Source organism: Callithrix jacchus, chromosome 7, assembly GCF_049354715.1.
Source record: "Callithrix jacchus isolate 240 chromosome 7, calJac240_pri, whole genome shotgun sequence".
NCBI lineage: Eukaryota > Metazoa > Chordata > Mammalia > Primates > Cebidae > Callithrix > Callithrix jacchus.
Window position 1 is genome coordinate 28062273 of NC_133508.1, and position 15658 is coordinate 28077930.

General features: G+C 45.6%; 1 protein-coding gene across 9 annotated transcripts in view; it reads right to left on the reverse strand.

The window, feature by feature from the left end:
• Window positions 1–13064, reverse strand: part of MKX (mohawk homeobox) — a 68554-nt gene extending 55490 nt beyond the window's left edge. For 4 of the 9 annotated variants that reach the window (XM_054258549.2, XM_017974125.5, XM_009000092.6 and 1 more), the window contains exons 1-5: window positions 12952–13064; window positions 10516–10785; window positions 8637–8796; window positions 2475–2628; window positions 1723–2058 (exon numbers count right to left, since the gene is read on the reverse strand). In XM_054258549.2, coding sequence (XP_054114524.1) covers window positions 1723–2058; window positions 2475–2628; window positions 8637–8796; window positions 10516–10703 — 838 coding nt within the window. In that variant the 5' untranslated portion in view covers window positions 10704–10785; window positions 12952–13064. Of the gene's footprint in view, window positions 1–1722; window positions 2059–2474; window positions 2629–8636; window positions 8797–10515; window positions 10786–10983; window positions 11193–11720; window positions 11959–12648 lie in introns of those variants that run through there. The other 5 variants (XM_078329674.1, XM_002750169.7, XM_078329675.1 and 2 more) reach the window with 3 other exon arrangements.
• Window positions 13065–15658: the final 2594 nt, after the last annotated feature.

Below are 15658 nucleotides of genomic sequence, written 5' to 3' on the forward strand. Positions count from 1 at the left end.
GCTAAATAGCCTTTTATTTTTACTTCTTCCTAGACCCAGTTACTATTTACAAGACTGTTTCTGTATTTCTGAGTGTTTGGAGTTTGTTTTTATTGTCGGAGTTGGTGATACAAAGAGAAAATGAGGTTGATTTAAGTCTTTAGAAATGTATTGCTATTTTCCCTGAATTTTCACAGATGATTGTTGCATATATATTTGTAGATGTTTGAAAATCAGATTTCTAGGTAAATGATCTAAAGGGTACATTAACAGAGCAACTTTAGATTTCTTAATAAAGCCCTACTGTTCACGGACCAAACTTCTTGATATTATGAAGAAAATAGGTAGCAAAATGTGTATAGTTTTGGTCACAGGCCTAGCATACCATAACTACTCAATACATGATTGGTAGCAGTAGGGATAATAATAGTGATTACAGTAGTAATGTTCTTCCTGTCTCTTGTACAGAATCAGAGATCTGGAGGAGAGTGCCTACTATGTGTTCTTGGTCTGGGTTTTCTTTTCTTTTCTTTTCATTTTCATTTTTTTTTTTTTTTTTTTTTGAGACAGAGTTTCCCTCTTGTTACCCAGGCTGGAGTGCAATGGCGCAATCTCAGCTCACCGCAACCTCCGCCTCCTGGGTTCAGGCGATTCTCCTGCCTCAGCCTCCTGAGTAGCTGGGATTACAGGCACGCACCACCATGCCAGCTAATTTTTTTGTATTTTTAGTAGAGACGGGGTTTCACCATGTTGACCAGGATGGTCTCGATCTCTTTACCTCGCGATCCACCCGCCTCAGCCTCCTAAAGGGCTGGGATTACAGGCGTGAGCCACCGCGCCCGGCCCAGTCTGGGTTTTTTTATTTGTGATGTAATGTGCCTGGTCTAAATGTTTTCTGAGGTTATTTCCAGCTCTAATATTCTAAATCTCATTTCCTGGCATTTTCAGGATCCAAACTCTGTCTACACCAGATGTAGGTCATGCATATCCCTTGTTCCAAAGTCACCTCACACACTTCTTAGGAGCAAACCTCTCTGGGAACTGAAATCAAGATAGAAATTTTTACCAAACGTGCTACTCCATCTGAAAGTTTGGGACAGGTAGGAATCTGTTATTTATTTCTGGCAGGAAAGTAAAATGTAAAAAGCCATTTTTCAGCCCTGCTAATGCTTTTCAGGAATGAGAGTAAAATTTCCAGAGCAATGGAAACAGACCTATACCTTTCTTTCACAAAAGCTTGGCACCCCTATTAATATGTTTTCATTTACCATCACTATTTAGCAATCAAGACATTTAACAGAAAAGATAAAATACAAAGTATTTGCTGGACTGGCCACAATCTGGCACTATCCTTTATTATAAATTATTCATAAAAGCCAGTATTTACCTCCCCTAAACATTGTTATCATGAAGATGAAAATTATCATTAAGAATGGAAATTCTTCCATCTTGAGTTAACTTTTGTGTAAAAACAAAATGAAAGTATTAAAGAGTTAAAAAAACATTAAAAAGTGACTTGTCTTTATAATTAAAACTGAAAATTTCTCAATAAGACCATAATCTACTAACAAAGACCATAATCTACTCCACTGGCAATTAAAAACAAAACAAAAGCTTTAAAACTGAATTACGAGCAATACATGAAAAATCTGATGGCTTTATACCTGTTGAACCCCTCTGATGCGGTTTTAATTGTCGTTTAAACAGGTATCACAGGAATGACTACAGAAAGCACGGGCTTACCTGCGCGATAGACAAAGTTGCCTTCGGTTTCTGATGACGATGGAGACACCAATTCTTCCTCAAATTCATTGGAGCTAAAAGATCCCGAGTGGTTTCTTTGCCTTGTTTTTCCCATCATGGTAGTGTTCGTGGCCATGACATGCCTCAAAGAGTCATTAAGGTAACGGTTCAACAAGCTGCTCTTGTATTTGGGGGGTGCCACGTAGTCCTCACTGGCCCGTGACTCTGGCCTCACTCCTGCTTTGATGACTGAGTTCTCACTTTGAATCACCGGATGGTGAACTGGGGTATTATAGCCCCCTTCGTTCATGTGGTTTCTTGGAGGATTTTCTCCATCTAAAGCAGAACAATATCGCTAAGTAGGATGATATGCAAACTTTCCCCCAACCACCCAACTGTTATATTTAATCCTTAAAAATATACAAAGGACATATATTTAAGGTATATAAAACCATCTTTGATATTGAAGATTAATTTTTAGGCAAAAGAAAGCATTTCTCACTTATGGTATTTTAATTTTAATGAATTTCACTGAATATGTTATTCTGACATATGGTATATCTATAAACAAGAGGAAATGGCCATCATTCTTTTGGCCATTTATAGTATTGTAAAAATGAAGTTATTTCATGCAATAAAAAAGAACCATTATGGCACCATCCTATTTTTTGGGAGAAACCTTAAAAATAGCAATTATGGTGAACTTGCTATAGAGACAAAGCAAAGAAAGCAAAATAAAAATATTAACAAACCTTCAGAACATGAGTCATCACTGCTTACGCTAAGCCGCTCAGCATTGCCTTGAACATACTTGTTGTATAACTTTATTCTCAAAGCCCAGCTTAAATCTGGCTGTCGAACAGTATTCTTAAGCCGACGTCTTGCATTAGCAAACCAATTTGACACCTAAAACGGTATCAATTAACAAAACTTAAAAACATTAACCATGGTGCAATTATTTTCTCATAAAGGAGCTAAGCCTCTCTCAGCACCTCTGATCATTAAATATTCTCAGGACATAAGAATACTGGATATTCATATTCATTCATTCATTCATTCATTCAACAAACATGTTAAGCACTTACTACACACACTGAGCACTTAGCGCATTTGTGGAATAAGAAAAATGAAGAGGCCTCGCCATCAAAAAATTTTAGTAAAAGTCCAGTAAGAGAAGTAGGAGAGTACACAAATAACTAATGTAAGAAAGAATGTGATAAGTGGCATACAAGACATTAAAATGATACAGGAGTCCAAAGGAAAGAGAGGTTACTTTCATATGTGTCTCCAGCCTTTTGAGGAATTTAAGTGAGGCTTTGAAGAAAGTCCAGAATAGGTCAGGTCAAGAGGGAAGGGATGTGTATTCCCAATGAAGAGGACATAGGAGCAAATAGAAGTAAAGTTCGAGAGATATTGTAGGGGCTGAGGAAGAGGGAAGAGTTAAAGATGGCCTTGGGTCATCAAACCTGTGTAACCCAAGAGAAGGGTAGTGCCATTTTGGGAAATAAATATAATTTTTTGAGGATAAAATGATGTGTTTGGCTTGTGCAATGTCTAGTTTGAAGTGCCAATACTGGTGAGATGTCTGGTAAGAAAATAGAAATGGTACCTGAGATTGAAGGGAAGGAATGACCAAATTAAAGAGGAAAGGCACAGAGGTGACAGTCAAGGTTGCAAGAATAGAGAGAATGAAAGCAGGATCAGGGACCAAGCTTTGGAAACCATTAGAGAAGCAAAAGGTAGGACTGACCTCTGCTTCCAGAAGAGGAGCTAGCAAAACAAACAGAGGTAGAGCCATTGGCAAAGAGGGGGAAAATAAACCAAAGAACACCTCACTTCAAGCCAAAAGTCAAGTGTTTCTTAGGCAAATAGGTGAAGGCAAAGAAAGAAACATTCCAAGACAAAGAAAAGCTACTTTCATTCTTTTTTTTTTTAAAGATGCTACTGGATTCCTAAGTGCTAAAATGATACATGAGGTTTCTTCTAAAAGGCTATCATCAGTGCATAGAATTTTAGAAACCCAAAAGGCCAATACTTGCCTTTAAAATAATGAAACATGGGAAGAGAATTAAGTCTTTCTGCCAGTTTGGTTCAGAACGTGACCAAACTGAGGAATTTAAGCTAGGCTTTGAAGAAAGGCCAGATTACTGTAATGGTTTGTGTGGCAATGCTTGCACTGGAAATTTCTACTTTTTTTTCAGATTTATACTATAAATACACATTTTTTGTGCATTACTCAAGTCCTTATTATTCTACTTAAGACAAATTATACTTTCTCTCTCTGTCCTCATGGGTAACACATGGTAGGTTTCCCATATGTATTTAATATCCAATCTAGTCAATTATCTTCTTTGTACCTGAAGCAATGATAGTTATCCTTTCAAATGTATATGCAATGACATATTATCTCACCATGGCATTTCAGAAGTCAGTCTTTGTCAGCACTTTTTCCCGCTAAGCTATGTTACTATTACTATGATTCAGTCTGAGTCCAAATTCTCAGTCTTTCCCATTTTCTGCAGACAGACAACAAAATTCTTGAGCGGCTATTGTGCTTGAGCCACGGTGTTAAGTGCTAGGAATGAATAATTATGTTCTGCACTCCCAGAAGGACTAGCAGAAAAGAAGTACACGATTAACTGGGATACACCAGTGAACATTAGCTGTGGAACCACACGGAGTCTCATCCCTTTATTCATGACATTTCTCAAACTTCTCTGGGATTCTTCAACTCACTGCCAAAGTCTTCATCCAACTACTTTATCTGACCATACCTACTAACTGGGAATTTGAAAACATTTCTCTTTCTAACTTCCCTCTTTTCCATTCTGTTCTCTTAAATGGATCTTAGCAACCATCATCAACTTCAAGACTTGATGTGCCATTTTGATTGAATCACTTCACTTCCTCAAATCTACATAAATGTCCTGTTATCCCATAATCACCACACAAAGGAAAAGGACCTGGCTTCCTGTTCTGAATTTGCCAAAAACATGCTGTGTGAATTTGGGTAAGTTATTCAACTTTTCTGAATGTTGAATCCTTCATCTCTGAAACGGATTTGATGGTTCCTAATATCCTTGCTAGCTCTACAAACTAAGATGGCTTAATTCCCTTTATAGTAGGTACTAACCTCCCTCTGTCGACCAGTACTGTCTCCAGCAAGTCAGTACGGTCTCCAGCAAGTGTGTTTATGTCCTTCTTTGCTCCTTTCACACACAGAGTACAGCCTGCAATTTCCCCTAGATCATTCATATTTACTAGAATTCAATTCCAAAACATTTTTGTAACTTTCTTTACTAAACAGCATAGAATTCAGACTAACCTTAAATCTTGACTAACCTTAAGCCTTCACACAGCAGCCACGCATAGTATGGTATAAAATCCAATTCTTATGAAACTCTTCTCATAATGGAAATGCAATGGCCTTCTAACTTTAAAAAAGTACTACACTATCCTTCTAAGAGACAAAAATGTGGGAACACTTAAATGTCATGGGGATTAACTAACTTTTCATATATAGGCATCATGCCTCTTTTATGTTTTATATACTCATAGTTTCTTTTTTACCATATCATAATAGTTACACATTAGGTGATTTTCCAGAAAGGTTTGCTGATGTCTAAAATAGACTTTCAAAACTGATTTCACAAATTGACCACCACCCAGTCTGCTAATATATGTATTCTGCTGGATTTTTTTATTTGTTGGTTTTGTTTTCTCAGTATAATACAACCTAACAACTAGATACACTCCAAGGTTTTTAATGCGTATTTGCAGTAGGTCCGGCAAACAGCAAACAGTTGGTTAACAAATTTACATATACTTGCTTTGCATTTTTTTCTTTGATGAATTAATGCAAATCCCATCTGTTTCACTGAAGGTAAAAAACAACAGTTTAAATTTTCTACTTTTAATCTACTATGGATTCTTTTGGGTTGTCATTCATATTCTTTCAAATTGTATTTTACATGAAACAGGGCTCTTTACCAAGGATAGGTTCTGGAACAGAATTTTAACGTCAAACTGAATGCCATACACACACACACACACACACACACACACACACACACACACATTTGGCCTCTAAGCTTTCACTATAAAACATGGGAGATAGGTAGATAGACAGATATGTCTAATTTATATAATTTATACTTTATATAATTATAATTTGTATCTGTCTATCTATCTCCTATATTTTATAGTGAAAGATTAGAGGGCCAAACATCTAGAAGCTGGAAGGGAAAACTAACTAATACTCACCCTACTCTAACAGAAAGGTTGACTTTCATCATGTTGACCAAGCAATTGTTATCGTACCCCAGAGGGATAAACTGGCATCTGTCCTTTGAACACACTGAATTAACAAACTTCTGAGCTACTCAACTGAAATATAGAGCACTTTATTTCCACATCATGTAGTATAACACTTAGAATAATAAATAAGGACTGATCTGAGATTTTGTTGAATATTTAACAGTCGTTATAAGCCTTATAGTTGATAACAGCATATATAACTCAGCAGACACACTCAATACGAAGCAAAGACAGAGTTATGTCAACAGAGGAGACAGAATCTTGCAACATAGCAGTTTTAACAAATTGTCCATGGACATATCACAGGAATATGAGACTTCCATTATTAGAAGAGGAAGCATTAACATCTACTCATTATTCCTGGGTAAGTTCCAGATCCTTCCCAATCACATATCATTTTATATTATTCCACAATAAAGCTGTTTCTATTTTGAGAGTACAGAGTGTATTTCTACAGCATTTGAGCAATGGTCAGCCATAGGATTATATATAAGGTCCACTGGTAATTCTATACAATTTAATTTTTTCCATTTATCACTTTAAATTTTCAGAAACCAACTTCATTAATAATAAAATCTAAAATCATTTCAGTTGTCATTATTATAAAAATTATTTTATCCCACTTAAAATTACATATTTTTGTGCATTTTTATTTTCTGAGTACTAGTGTAAGAGAAAAAAAGTGTTCTGAATAAAAATTTTATGTCAGGTATATTTTTAAAATATAATAGCCTTACCAAGATCTACATGTAAAAAGCACTGTTATTTGTATTTGAACTATCATTACAGGTGACAAATTAAAAATTATAACTACTTGTACTGCAGCTCAACAAAACTACTACATAAGAAAGTTTAAATGGTTCTCCTAATGAAAAATGCTATTTCATATTTTAAAATGTTCTAAAACATGTCATAAATGTTTTTTGCTTTCTATATGAAAGAATAGCCACCATTAAATATAAAGCTCTGTAATCAACCAAAATAACCTAGTATTTCATTGCTGATATCACTGTGAAATATTCAAATCACTCTATAAATTGGTGTATTTAAAAAATAAATAGCATACTTGTTTAAACTGAAAATTTAACATGGGTTATTTGTTTTTGCAAATCAAGTTTTTCTTACTGGAATGATTTATTTAGATGCTGCTTTGGTCAATCACTAAAAGATTCACAGAAATACGTTAAACAGATATTAAGCCAAGAACACGAAATTACTTTTCCCCTCCACTGCTGCAGCAAATCACTGTTAATGCCATTGCCTGATAATGTGAAAGAAAATAGATGTTTTTGTATAGAGTTATATTCTAAAAATAAGCAGAAATTACATATTCTAGTATTGATAGCCTGACTGTAAGTCAACCTTCATGCCTTGTCAAACTGTCCAGTAATTCCTAAAGGGAAATTTAAAATATTCTGGAAAGCAATTTTTATTTTATCAAGTAGTTCCTTTTTTCTTTTTGGGCTTCCCACTTACTGTAAATTTAATAAAACACATGTTCACAATCAGGTCATGCTGTTGTAATGTGCAAAACTTCTCACGTGATATAGCTTCTCCTCCTCTTCTTTCTGAATAAATTTGCCTGTTTGCATGTAGAAAAGTTCAAGCCACCATATTTATTTTTAAAAACGGTGAAACGATGGGAAGAGCATTTGATCTGGAATTGTTTTATTTCCAGGCCTATCTCTGCCTTTTACTGACACAACTGCCCCAAGCCTTGCTTATATCAAGTGTAAAATGCTAATAGTAACTGCCTACATCATCGTGGTTTTGTGAACTTAGATTTGGTTTTGAAAAGCGAATCAAATGTAAAGTAACGCTGTTCACTAGAGAATACACAAACTGCACCGTTTCTCTACACTCGCAAAGAAACTCATCCATCTGAAATCTGCCTCCTCTCCTTAAGCCTAGCAGTAAAAAGCACCAGGAGCAAAATGCTGTGGATTGCAGCTAATGCTTAGGATGCTTCCTATTTTTTTTTTAAAGTGTGTGTTGGGGGGGATTGTTGATCCAAACATCGTTTCTTGCCTTTCTATCCCCTAGTCCTAGCTGTCAGTAATAGTAATTTTGAAAGTTACTCTGTACCTGAGCTTTAATACTGGGCCTTAATATCACACTGCATGGTTCTCAAAGTGGGGTTCCTCTCTAGCCTCAGCTTCAGCCACACCTGGGACCCTGTAAGAGATGCCAAGGATCGGCCTCACCCCCAGACCTGCTGAATCTGAATGGTGCCGCCCAGCGAGTTGTATTTTAAGCCCTCCAGGCGATTCTGACTCTCACTAACCTTGAAAATCACGGCAGATGGTATCATCTGGGTTCATCTATATGTGGCTCCTGAACCCAGATTCCCAGTTACCTTCTCATAAGTCTGCAGTTGACTTTTCACTTCCCTCCCTGACAGCGCATCCTGCATTCCCTCCTGCACTAGCATCTGCACTGAACTGACGAGGGTGAGAAGTAATTCAGAAACTCCCACGGCTCAGCTCCATCCCTGTCCGGGTAGAAACATCAGGTGGAGAGCCACGCAAACCCTAAGAGTGCTTGTTACTCAGCCCCTTGCCCAGAAACGGATCAGGGGCTTGATGGGTCCTGATTACCTGCACTAGCGTCATCTGCGAGCCGAGGGCCAAGAGTATCTTCTCGGTCTTGGTGGGGTACGGGTTGTCACGGTGCTTGTAAAGCCACTGCTTGAGAGGCCGCGCCATGTCTTGCAAGGCCTGCCGCTTGTGCCTCACCTTCCCGCCATTCTGCCGGGCCCTGGGACGTGGGGAGAGGAGGAGGCCCTGGTGACCAGTGCGGTCTGGGAGCTCCAAGTCCGGGCCCCGCACCCTAAACCGCGTAGTCCTGCCGTCGCCCCTGCTCTGTGCGAGCCCAGAGGTTGGGAGAAGCAGGAGATGGGAGCCACAGTTTCTGGATAAGGAGATCATTTCGCTGGGTTTATCTTGAATTGGGGATCCCTTGAACCCAGTACCCCGAGTCTAGAGGTTTAGAAGACGAAGTTCAAGTGATTTGAAGAAAGCTGCTATTCCAGTCGCGGATCTGGGCAGAGGGGCTAACTGCTACCCTTTCCCCGCCCGTGGGCGCCGCGCCATCGAGTGGCCCTGGCCTGGCAGGCCCAGCAGGGTACGCGGCTGGCTCTCGAAGTTTCCCTGGGGATCTCTGGTCTGCTCCCAGAGGCTTCCCGTCTCCTGTGGTTAGGGGAAAGGTCGCCCAGTGGACAGAGGAAATAAAGCAAAGTAGCACTGCCGCCCGGGCTCTCTTTGAGCTCTTTATTTCCTTTGATCTTTTAGGAAAAGGGGGAAACTTTTAAACGGAGGCGGTGGTTTGCGGAGGAAGGCTGCAGAACCAAAAACCACTGTCGGGCCGTTTCCCAACTAAGGTAGGGTTAAAAGTACGGCAAACTCTGTCTCATCAGGTTAAGTAAAAAGATATCAGGAAAAGCATATTCAAAGGGGGTGGAGGCGGAAGCAGCCTGGAGCCTGGAGCCTGGACCCCGGAGCCCGGAGCCCGGAGCCTGGAGCCTGGACCCTGACCTGCGGCGCTGCGCTCCCGCACGGGTCCGGGAGGTGTCGCGCGTGGCTGCCAGCTCGCCCAGCCGCTCCCCGAGGCTTGCGCGCCTGCGCTGGAGCCTCCTGGGCTTCTGCCTCTTTAAACACTTTGAAATGCAATTCCACCCGAAGCGACTGGTAGTAACATTTTGACAAAACCGATCTCTCTTTTACTAGGCAGCGACGCCGCAGAACAAGCAGCTGATGCAATCGTTTAGGTGGAGGCGGCCAGGACGGCTGCCCCTCGCGGGCGGGGCGCCCGGGGAGCCGCCGGGATCTGGCCGGGCAGACCCTGCCCTCCACTAAGCGGCAGTCGGAGCAGCCGGCCCACCCGGGAGCTGCCGCCCCCCAGCATCCCCCTCACCCGGCTAAACCCAAAGCCGGCCCCGCAGGCCCAGGGCCTCCCCCTCCGGGTTCGCCGCGGGCCCAGCTGAGCTGCGCGCGCGCCCCGGACTCCCTGCGGGGAGGCGACCTTCCCGACACCTTGAGCAAGGCCCGGCGAGCCTGGGGCCCTGGCGAGGGATAACTGAAGAGCAGTCCGCGGACCCTGAACCGGGACTCCCCGACCGATCGGCTTCGCCTGTTTCTCGGCACCCAGCTCAGTCCTTTTTCCTCGCCCTCAGCCGCGCGCCGGCACCCGCAGTCCGGAGAGGGGCAAATAACCCCCAATTCCGAGGTCCAGGCAGCGGAGGGCCGAGGGGCAGCTCCCGGTGCCCTCAATATCCACCGAGCTCTTTGGAGGGGCCCCGACTAATTGATCCCTCATGTTTTGAGATAGGAGCCCCTTGGAGGGGCAGACCTGCGCTCCCAGGGAACTCTAGGTCCTTCCCCCCCGCCCCTGCCCGCTTTGCCCCGGGACCCCAGCATCGCTCACCGTCCCCACCCCTCCTGGCCGCAGGCGGGCAGGGTCCCCGGGGCTTGCGCCTACCCGGTCCTCCGGTGTCTCAGGCTGAGGTTGTCCTTGAGGGGCGGACCGTCGGGAATGCCCACCTCCGGGCGGGCGTGAGGACAGTCCAGGACACCGCCGTAGGGCCGGCCGTCCGGCTTCCGCTCCGGGGCGCCTCCGTCCTCAAACAGCACCGCACCACTGAGCTTGTTGAAGACGATGGTGTTCATGGTGCCAGGTGGCAGGGACCTGCGGCACGGCCGCAGAGCCTCGGGTCTGGGCCGCCCGGAGCTCCGCAGAGGGGCTCAGCTTCTAGGAGAGGAAGGTGCATCTCGTTACTTACTGGCCGAGAGTGCTCAGATTCCGGCGGGTCCCGAGCCTTGAACTTGGACGGGTAGCCGGGCTGCGGAGCGGAGGGGAGGAGCGGCGCCGCCGCAACTGGCAGGCGACCCTACGGCTCTCCCCAGTTGGCTACACGCCCCCGCCCCTGCAGGCTCCCTGGACAAGTACCTGCCCTCTTCCTTGCTTGAGCGATCGATCCCCCTATCACCTAACTCCTCAGAACTTCTACCGGGAATCATTTACCCGCAGAGGCAAAGGAAACAAATTCCCAAACGAGCCTCCGGGTTTCAGTTTGAGTCTGGGAGACGCAGACTCCTGACTGCAGAGCGCGACAGGCGTGAGGCCGCGCGTGGTTCTTCAATTCACAGCTGAAGACTAAAGCCTCTGGGAATCCCAACTCAGGTCGTTAGGAGGGGTTGGATGGAAGGGAATATTTGGGGTAATGTGACAACCGCATCTGCGAGGGCCAGTTCATGAGTCCCCGGCCATACCAGGATTTAGGGGATTTTCTAGATCCTGGATGGTTTGTTGAAAACCCCGCATCTTCTTTCAGCTAAGGTCCCCCGGGATGAGGGTGAGTTCAAGGACCGGGAACAGTTAAGTGGTGTCAGGACGAAAGCACCACTTCTCCCCCTTTTCTCCCCGAATCTTCCTATCATCCTCCAACTCTCCCCGGGTCCAAGGCGCCAGGACCTGGGTCCACAGAGCCCTCAATCAATGCCATTCTCTTCCGCAGAGCGGATGTCAGCAGAGGGATCAGAGCCCCTCGACACCCGCCCCTCGCTGGGGTCTCGAGGGACCCTTTCAGAGTCTGTAAAGATGTCTGAAGCCCAAGGCGAGAGGCAGCTCGGTCGGCGCACCTCTTGGCCCGCGGCTGCCACCGTCGGGGAGAGCCCGCAGCTCACCTCTGGGGTCGCGGAGGCCGGGAGCCTCTGCCCGCCTCGCGCGGGCGTCGGGCGCTGGTCGGCTTGACCGCCGCGGATTTACCGCCCCAAAGCGCGCGGCCGCCCTCGCCCACCCCATCTCCCCGCCTCGGGACAGCTCCCGTTTCCTCCAAGCGGTCTCGGCTTAGCTGCCAGCGCCCCCTTCGCCCGCCCAGCCACGGCATGGGCTGCCACTCCACAAACACACGCGCGCATACACACACACACACACACACACCCTCTGCCTCGCCAAATGCCCACACTCGCCAACGCCCCCCGCCCCGCCCTCCGGCCACAACAGCAGAGGCCACGCGCGACATTTAGGACAGTGGCCACAGCGATCAAAGGACGGCTACGGTCAGTGTTCGTAGGGGAGTGAAGTCAGACCTCTGCTGGATGCCGCGTAGCCCCTAGGACTTCGTCCTCCCTCTCAGACAGGTACGAGCCTGGGGTGTGCACACAGCCTCCACGGTAAGTGTCAAAGAGAATTTCCGTGCTCTCAGCCCCTGTTCTACAGTCAAGACTCGCGTGACTGTTTTCTTTTAAAATCAGTGCCCTTAGGGATGTGTGTTCACGCTGCTTTATTTGTACAAGACACCCTTTCCTGGCCCGTCCTTCTCCACGCCACCCCAGGGAGTCCTCCTAGATGCGACAACGGGTTTTTCCTAGCGAAGTCACCACGAGGTTTGCCACCTCGGACCCTTCCCCGGCAGCCCCAAGCCCACGCAGAGATTGCAGGACAGACACACGGCGCGCTCTAGGTCTGCAGGCAGCAGGCTCTGGGGCAAGCGATGGCAAAGGTCCGAGTGCCTTCCTGTCGCAAGGGGCCCGCAGGCGTGTGAACCACATTTCCTGACCTTCCCAGGACTCCCGCGCCGGGCCCCCCCGCGCCTCTTCTCAAGTAACTTACCCCGATTCACTCCGGACTGTGGCCGCGGAGGTCACTTTCTGCAGAAGTGTCCCCCTCCCCCAACGCCGGGGAATAATCTTAAACCAAAGGAGGCGCGGCCCAGGTGGGCTCCCAGGCTCTGCTCAGACCCTTGGGCCAGCCTTGGCAGCCACCCGAGCGTCTCCTTCGGACCTCCGACGGAGGCTGGGGGAGGGGCGGGAAGAGCACAGGCGCCCAGGGCACAGAGAAGGTGGGGCGCTGGGGCTGGAGCGAGTCTGGCGTTCCGCAGCGGCGGGCTGGGACTCGGCGACGCGGGGGCTGTACCTGTAGCTGCGAGGCCTGCGGCAGGCGGCAGCACGGCTGGCTCTCCTGCCTCGAGGCTAGGCGCATTCCCATCCCCGCCGCATGTTCTCCACGCGGGCTCCAGCGCGCTCACCACCGCCACCGCGGTCGTCTCCGCTTTATTTACCCAGCCCGGCGCGCGCGGCCCGGGAACAGGAATAGCGAGGCCTTCTCATGTTTCCTGACTGCCGGGCCCAGCCGGCGAACATCCTGCCGACGCGGTATACACGTTCCCGGGCGGGTGGAGAGGAAGCGTCCGCGCCCGCCCGGCCGCGGGGGCTGCAGTTAACCCCTCGCAGAGGAGCCGCCTCCGGGGAGCCCCGAGCCCGCCGAGTCCTTCCCAGCCGGGCAAGGCTCCCAGATCCGCCGGCCTCGCAGTCGCGGAGCAGAAGGGGCTTTTCCCTTCGCACTTTAGTAGAGAAATTGGAGAAGCTGCCGGGTGCGCTGGGCTCCGGCGCCAGAAGCTGAGAGGCCGCGGTGCAAATCCCGTGTCTTAGCTGGCCCGATTGCCGGAAATTTCACCGCGCGTGGCTAGGCGGGAGAGGCCACTATGACGCGCCCTGTATTTTCCTCGCTATTAGCTGGAGGGAAGTTAGAGCTCGGTTTTGCGCCTACAGCCCTGGAGCGTATTGCGGAAAGTGCTAGCGCCCAAGAGTCTCTTTTCTGGCGTCACTGGGCTTCTGGGGTCCTGGTTATCTCCGTCAAAGCCAGGCACAAGTTCACCTCTGGGGAAAGGTCTGGTGAGGCTGCCCTCGCCGCTGGGTATACGGATGGGGGAAAGCAAGGATGGGTGAGCCCAGGTGGCCAACCTGAGGTGACCCAAGTGTAGAGAAGAGGAGGTACGCCCAGAGCCAGGGATCTGCAAGCAGCAAAGAGGATGGAACTTAGAAGAATCTCGAGCTGGGACACAGGTCAAGGAGACAGAATGGCTACCAGATTCTCTGATTGATGATACTTTGCTTCCTAGCGTTACCGCAAATGTGAGTGGCCAAACCGGTGGTTTAGGTGCAACTGCAAACTCAGAGCTTCTGGCAGCCAAGAAGATTCCCAAGGTGCCAACACGAAGCTGCCTGCGTTCTCGCCACCCCAGCAAACTTTCATCCTTCTTAAAGAACAAACTTAGATTTCCCTCCTAAGCTTAAAGATATAGCACCACTTGTCCTTTTCCCCTCTAAATGTTGATTGGCCAGAGTCGGGGCAGTGGCCCACCTTAGCATCTTCCCCCACCTTTTTTTTTTTTTTTTCTTGGCCTGGAAGTGATTAAAATACATACCAAAGCTATTATCTTAAAGACTAATCACACCCTCAAAATTTCACATGTGTCACCTCCCAAAATACGCGACAGCAAACCATCTGCACAAGGAAGGCAGGTTTACATGTTTGCGCACAAGGCAGATTACAAAGTATCATTGGAGCACGTTCTGATGTCCTCGGTTCTTTTGTTATATAACTTGCTGCTGCAGCGCTCGCATCTTGTCTTTGGCGCTGCCCTTGGGATGTGGGTTCAGCACAGGCTTCTTCTGGTCTACAGATCTCGCTGTAGGATCTTAAAGATAAGGGTAAATAGTAAGGTTTCAGCCAACAATTTTCAGCGAATACGTTTCAGAACAGAAACAGAGCTAATTGATAATTCATAAGACAAAAGAGTTGCCTTCTCTTTTATGGTTTCTATCAGTGGTGTTAGTCACCAGAAATTGTAATGAAATCAGCTGTAACACACCCCGTAACACTTTTTGGTCAGCTGTCCCAGGTAAAGCAATAGGCATGATTACAATTGCTTGCAATTTTCTAATATTCAACCGACTTTTTGAGCTATATGCTATGGTACATGCTAGTATAGGACAACTGAATTTTTTTTTTTTACTTAACTGCATTTACTCAATTTAAAAATGCATTTATAGCACTTCGATTGAAGATATACTTAAAGTAAGATTTGTTTTCTTAAAGTCAGAAGTGAAATATACAGCAAAAATCTTTCTGCAAAAATACTTTTCATTTGTATAGGAATAAAATACACTTGAGTAATCCTCAAGTCACTAAAAATTAACATATGGTAATTCCCTTAGACTATGATTTAATAATTAGAATCCACTTGAAAATGCAAGAAGAGTGGAGGATCCAAACTAGAAATGAAATGGTGTGAAATATCCCTCTGTAATATACAAATGAGCATTTATTTTGTTACAAATTTAACCTGTGGGCAAAAGGGAAGTGTTGTCTTCATTTATATCCACAGTTCAAATACATTCATTATTAAATTTCACCTATTTCTAAAATAAATGTTACTCAGCTTCTCATGCCATATCCAATGTCAGTATATGAAATGCTATATTATAATCCTCAGAAGTAAAACCTCCAGTTTCAGAAAATGTTAAAAGATTTAAGAAAGTGTATGTAGTTTGTGGAAGATTGCCTTACACAGGGGGAAAAAACCCCAAAACACCTAACAGCTTAGACTAGAAGTCGGAATACTTGAGCCCTAATCTTAATTCTGGTTAATCTGATGTTGGTTTAGCCTGAATTTACCAAAGTGTAAAATGAAGATAATAAGTTTTCCACAAACTTGCCTTACACTATTAGGAAGGTATTTTTTTAAATGTGAAAGTAAAATTTTGCTTTGCTAAAGCTAGAAAGATGTTAAGTAACAACATTTGGAAGAAATATTAATTCATTTTATTAGACTCTGTAG